The 6293-nt window shown below is 31.5% G+C and overlaps 1 protein-coding gene across 1 annotated transcript in view; it reads right to left on the bottom strand.

Annotated features, from left to right (window-relative positions):
• Positions 1-639: 639 nt before the first annotated feature.
• The window catches only part of LOC124949502 (homeobox protein aristaless-like), a gene marked incomplete at its 5' end in the record, with an annotated part of 28404 nt that continues 22750 nt past the window's right edge, over positions 640-6293 (bottom strand). Inside the window, one exon of the mRNA XM_047494652.1 lies at positions 640-4022. Coding sequence (XP_047350608.1) covers positions 3417-4022 — 606 coding nt within the window. The remainder of the gene's footprint in view (positions 4023-6293) is intronic.

The raw sequence follows: 6293 nt of genomic DNA, 5'->3' as shown, positions 1-6293 counted from the left end.
GTCATCATTAAAGTCAGTTCTTATCTATTGTCAAAAGGGAGAATTCTTTTCATCTTTTTTTTTTTTTTTTTTATTTTTTTTTTAATTTTATTAAACGCGTCTATTTGAGAAATCGAGATACCGAGTTTTTTTTTATGCTAAACATCTTCCGAATAAAAATTCATTCTATATATATTGTTATATAAACATATTCATATTATACTAGCGTTAAAAATTCGAGATTTTGTTGAATCGTAATTTTTATTAATTTTCTTGCAAGAAACAAAGATATATCGCTTCTAAACATTATAATTAGTTGACTCTTCGATGCTATTTTTGAGCGTAAAAAGAGAAATTTTTTTATTATTAAATGTAGTTTTTGTAGAATTTCATTAGATCGTATGTTAGGCGTATTCGTTTCTTATTTTTTCAAATTAATTATTTCATCGTCAATTGACATTTCGAGGATTTTGGAAAGAAAGAAATAGAGAGAAAAAAAAATGAATAAATAAATAAAAATTATTCTTCGAATATTTAATATGTTTTATATTTATTTAAATTTATTATATTTAATATATTTTATTATATTTTATAATATTTAATATAATTTATTATACTTTATATTTAATTGGTATAAGGTTAAATGAAATGACACTACCATTCTTGTGATTCGTTGTCATTTTATTCACTGCAAAGAGAGGATAGACAGGTTTAATAGAGTTTAAGTACAATTTAACACACATCGACGTAATGTTTCGATGAAAAATATGATTGGAAAAGTAGATGAGAGAAAGGAAAAAGGAAAAAATTAAGATGAACTGAAACAAAATAAAAGTAAAAAAAAAAAATAAAAAAAAAAAAAAATAAAAAAGAAGAAACAAAGGAGAAAAATATTTCGCAATGACAACAAACAATGTTCGTAGAATTTTTGAATAGAAGTGATCTAATAAAAAGACCATTCACCTTTTATAATTGCGTGTGAATGCTTTCGTTCGTAATTTTAAGCAATTGCAATTTGCTTCGTTAAAAATAATACATACATTAATCTTGTTAAACTATTTACAAAGTAGTTTATGTAGAACTAAGGGGGATGATTAAAAAAAAAAAAAAGGAATAACAGAAAAGAATAAAGAAACGATTAGATTAATCGTAAAAATCTATCGTGTCTTATGACAATTCGTAAAGAGAGAGTACTACTTACATTAGTATGTACTATATATATATATATATATAAATATATATATATACACATATGTATATATATATGTATATATATATGTATATGTATGTATGTATATATAAACAACGTGTGTGGTATATAAATATTATTATTGATTTCTTTTGCATTTTTTTTATTCTTTTTTTTTTTTTTCTTTTATTTTTCCATTTAAAAACGACTCCTAACTCTAGCGTGTCGTAAATGTCATAATGGATATTCCAGAATTGCGCGCGTTTGCAACGTTCGTGTTACGTTTGATCGAGCTAACGAGAAAAATAAAAAAGATACAAAAAGAAAAAAAAGAGAGAGAGAGAGAGAGAGAAATAAGAAACGAAAAATAATAAGAAGAAAGAGAGAGAGAAAAAAAAGAAGAAACAGAGCGAAATTTCTCGATGACGATGACCGACGAAATTGCTTTTATTTTTACCTCGTGTAGAGAGAGAGAGAGAAAAAAAAAATAGGAAAAAGAAAATTAATAAAATGCAAACACTTTTTACATCGTAGAATCATCGTGTCGAGAATTTTTGCGGACGGATGATTGTCGATCTTTTTTTTTTTTCTAATGATCGAAAAAAAAATATATATATGTATATTGTATAATATTTAATATATAATATACATATATATATATATATATTTTTTTTTTCCTTTCTTTCGAATTAATTAATTTCCTTTAATTTTTTGTTTTCGTTTCTTTTTCTTTTTTTTTTAATTACAAAAAAAAAATTTTGTTTGTTTATTATTATTTCTTTTTTGTTTTTCTTTCGTTATTACGAAACATCGACGAAGATTTTATCTCTTATATCTTTATTGTTCCGATGAAGCCTCGCGTTGAGAATCGCTTTGGGAGAAAGCATTTGGTTCGTCAAGATTTTCTTGACAATTCTATTGACAACGATATCACATTTTTTCACAATGAGAATGTCGTGATCTTTCGATTGGAATCGATAATAATTAATTTAAGTTCAAATTAGTATATCGTGAACTACGCAAGAAGAGCAAGCGACAGTTCGTAAAATCAATAAAAATTCATTATGTTTGAAGTAATGACTTCGGACGAATGCAAACGAATAATTTTTCTTGATCCCACGAGTTGTCAACGTAGAACAGAATAAACTAAATAGAACGATAAGGCAAAAGTCATTGAAAATAATTCTGAAATATATTTCATGATTAGTTGGAGTTCCGATGAATTTTTAAAATTTCGATGAAATAAAAAAGAAGAAACGTTAATTGGAAAATTGTACGAGCGCAAAAATTCAATCATAAAGGACTCGATGAAAAATTAGAAAGTTAGAATTACCACGTATATTTCTAATCGACAATTAGGGATGAAGATTGAAATATTCGTTGGATTAATCGAAAGTATTTAACGTCGTATCTTGGCTTTGTTAAATTTCGTTAATAAATCGGAAAAGTTTTCCTTTGAACTTTTTCTTTTCTCTAATCATCTTTTTTTTCTCTTTTTTGTTCCTTTAAAAATTTTTTTTTCTCTTTCTTTCTTAAATTGAAAAAAAAACATGTACCATCCTTGTTGTTATCTTCGAACGACATTCGGTAATCCTCAGGCAATGGTATAAAGATACTCTTAAATTATGCCTAAAAGAAGAATGAACGATTCTCATCACGAGATTTAATATATGAATCTCTTTTGATATATCGAACGAGTCTCTGAGCACTTTTGCAAAGTCTAAAGCAACAACGTATTAACCAATGAAAATTCTTGAGATTTAATTTAAACGACGTATGTAAATACAAGAGATGTTACTTTTTTTTAGGAACATCGAAAATCATCGAAATCGTTCGATGAGAAATATCGTACGGTGTTTGAGTCGTTGTTCTCGGGGAAAATGTTATATAACCGATCAAAAAATTCGTACAAAAGAGAACTCCTCATTACATCGTATCGTCGAACGACATTAACATCTTCAGTTTATATATATATATATATATATATATATATATATATATATATTTATTTATTTATTTATTTATTTATTTATTTATTAATTTATTTTCTCTACCGGGTACGGTAGACACTCTCGATGTTTTATCGTTCCTACCTCGCGTTGTCATTGTCACTAAATTATTATTATTTAACTCGTGAATATAATCGTCATCGATTCCCCTTGATTAATATTATTATCGAGGCACACGTCGATCGTTTCACGTTGTCATCGTCGTCGTTGAACAAGTAAATATTGTAGAGGCACCATCTTCAGCTAATGAGATCACCATTTTTCCTGAGCATTTCAAGATGGAGCTCGTATTCTCGTGCTTTCAATCTTAGAGACGCAATGCTGTTGGTTCTCCTGTCGATGTCCGGTAAACCAACGCTACCAGTCGGTGAACTTTGTGGCGAGCTAGCTGTAGGCGGTGCTTGAGGAACCACCGATGGATGAGACATAGTTATCGGCGGTGCTGGTTGAGGTGGTGGTGGTGCCGGTGGTGGTGGTGTAGAGCCCCGAACGAGTTTAGGCCTTTGTGCGGCAGATATATTTGCCAATAGGCTTTGAAACGATGCCGCAGACGTGTATGGTAATGGCATGCCCGGTGGTAACAATGGAGGTGGAGCTCGATGATAAGGATGAGTAGTATATGCTCCAGGAAGGACAGGTCCATGGCCCAAAGGTGGATAACGAAAAGCATCAAATGGTTTACGAAGAGCGAAACTACCCAAATGGGCAAACGGATTCGGTAATGTTGGTGCCACGACAGCGGACGGCGGGGGTGCTCCCGATCCAAGATAAGGATTATACGGATGTGCTTGTGGACCAACTTTTTCCTGTTTTCGCCATTTTGCTCGACGATTTTGAAACCAAACCTGAAACACAGATCGTAATGGTGGACGCACGTAAGTGTTTGTGTTTCAAAAATAAAATAAGATAAAATAAAATGAGAAAAAAATGAGAAGAAGGAGAAAAGAAAAGAAACAATGATTTATCATAAATCATGTGTCAACGAATGTAACTATACTATCCATTTTTTTTTTTCTTTGATTATTAATTGTGATGATGGTGATGGTGGTGGTAAAATAGGGGCTAACTGAATCGTCATGAAACGATTCGAATCTTTCAACGAACTCGCGTCGTATACTTCGATTCCGGGTCAGAATGGCGGATTGATACCTTTACTTGGAAGTCGTTGACGACCCCCGAGAGATCGAATTCCGGTTAGAGTGACGCATCTCAACCTTTTTCAGGAAGGCGGCAGCGTATCATTATCCGGCGGTCTTCCGACCGAACGGAAGGCTGCTTCGAGGCAAAGAGAAGATCTTTGCTATCTCTCTCTTTCTCTCTCTCTCTCTCTCTCTCTCTCTCTCTCTTATTCTCTTTCTATCCTTCTTACTCCTATTTCAACCATCATCTTACCATCCATCCTTTTCTCCTATCTAAATTTGTACCTTTCTCTTTGAAATATCCAAACCAGATCCAAGATTCGTTGTTCAACGAATCGATGAAAAAACAAAAAGAAAGAGAAAGAAATTTTTTTCAAACGATCATCTTTCCTTCTTATTTTTATCGATAGAAAAGAGAGAGAGACAGAGAGAGAGAGAGAACATTTGCGTATTAGTATCGAATTATTCAATGCGATTTAAGATTTAATTCGGAACATCGAAATGATCTCGCGTTAAATTAACGATTCCGATTTGAATTCACGTCCGTACTCTATATATCGAAATTAAAAAAATAGAATTTAACAATAGTTCGTAATAAGGATTATGGACTATCTTAGAGACGATATATATCGGCTTTGAAAGTTTTCCAAAAAAATATCTTACATCCATATATCAACGTCCTTTCATTTTTAATATATCTAATTGAAAAAAAAAAGAAAAAAAAAAAAATACGTAAACAATACTTCATTTTATTATTCGATACTTTTAATATTTTTTTACTTTTTCTTTCATTCTTTCACATAAAACTGCATAACATTTTGCGATAAAATGATATAAAAAAAGAAAAAGAAGAAGAGATAAAGAAACGTAAAAAAAATCTTCATCATTTTTAAAGAGAAGCATATCTATTTTAATAGTTTGATATAATTACGTCATAATTTTTTTTTTTTTTTTTTTTTTTTTTTTTTTTAACAGGAATATATTAATTTTCGATTGAAAACAAATCGAATTATTCCTTCTTGTTTTTTTTTTTTTTTTTTTCTATCAAATTAATTTCGTACGGTAAACGTTGTTTTATGACGAAATCAACAGATATCCGGTCGATTTGAAATCGTGAGTTTATTTGAGATAGGATAAAAAAGAAGAGACAGAGACAGAGACAGAGACAGAGACAGAGACAGAGACAGAGACAGAGACAGAGAGAGAGAGAGAGAGAGAGACAGACAGAGAAAGAGAAAATATCTTCGTTGGCGGTACTTGCTTCGTTTTGAACGCATTCCATCGCGGAGGTTCCTCGAAGAGTCGAGTTCCGATCGGTTCAATGGAAGTGTCTCTCTCTTTCTCTCTCTCTCTCTCTCTCTTTCTCTCTTTCTCTCTTTTTCTCTTCCTTTAGCTGTTAGCACTCATTTCGTCCCTTTCTCAAAGCTCCTCCCTGCCCCTTCCCCCACCTCTTCTTACTCTCACTGTTTCTTCGTACACGAGGGAGGCAAAGGGACAGACCAATCGTCCCGTTCGGTTGTTGGGTCGATTTTCTTTCGTGTCCTCGCGACGACTATAGTAGAACGATACACATACACACACACACACATACACACACATAATATATACAATCGTTGGTAGCATACTTTGTTTTTTCGTATAACGATTACGATAAGTAAAAAACGACGAACTGAACAAGATGCGACGTTTTATAAAAACATACTCGAAAACTTTTCATTCCATAGATTTCTCTCTCTCTCTTTCTCTCTTTCTCTCTCTCTCTCTCTCTCTCTCTTTTTTCTCGCATCTTTCGCATCGTTTACCCCATTTTCGTGACAATACAAAATAATACCGATGCAATTTAACTTATTCGATCAGTCGAATCTCGAAATTGGCTTCTAGTCAGAGATGAAACTATTTGTAAGAGGAGACGAGTCTTGTGAGAAAACAAAAATAAAAAAAAAAAAAGAAAAATAATAAAGAAATAAAAAAAGAAGG

Source organism: Vespa velutina, chromosome 5 (genome assembly GCF_912470025.1).
Source record: "Vespa velutina chromosome 5, iVesVel2.1, whole genome shotgun sequence".
In the NCBI taxonomy this organism is placed as follows: Eukaryota; Metazoa; Arthropoda; class Insecta; order Hymenoptera; family Vespidae; genus Vespa; species Vespa velutina.
This window is presented reverse-complemented; position numbering and strand designations above follow the sequence as displayed.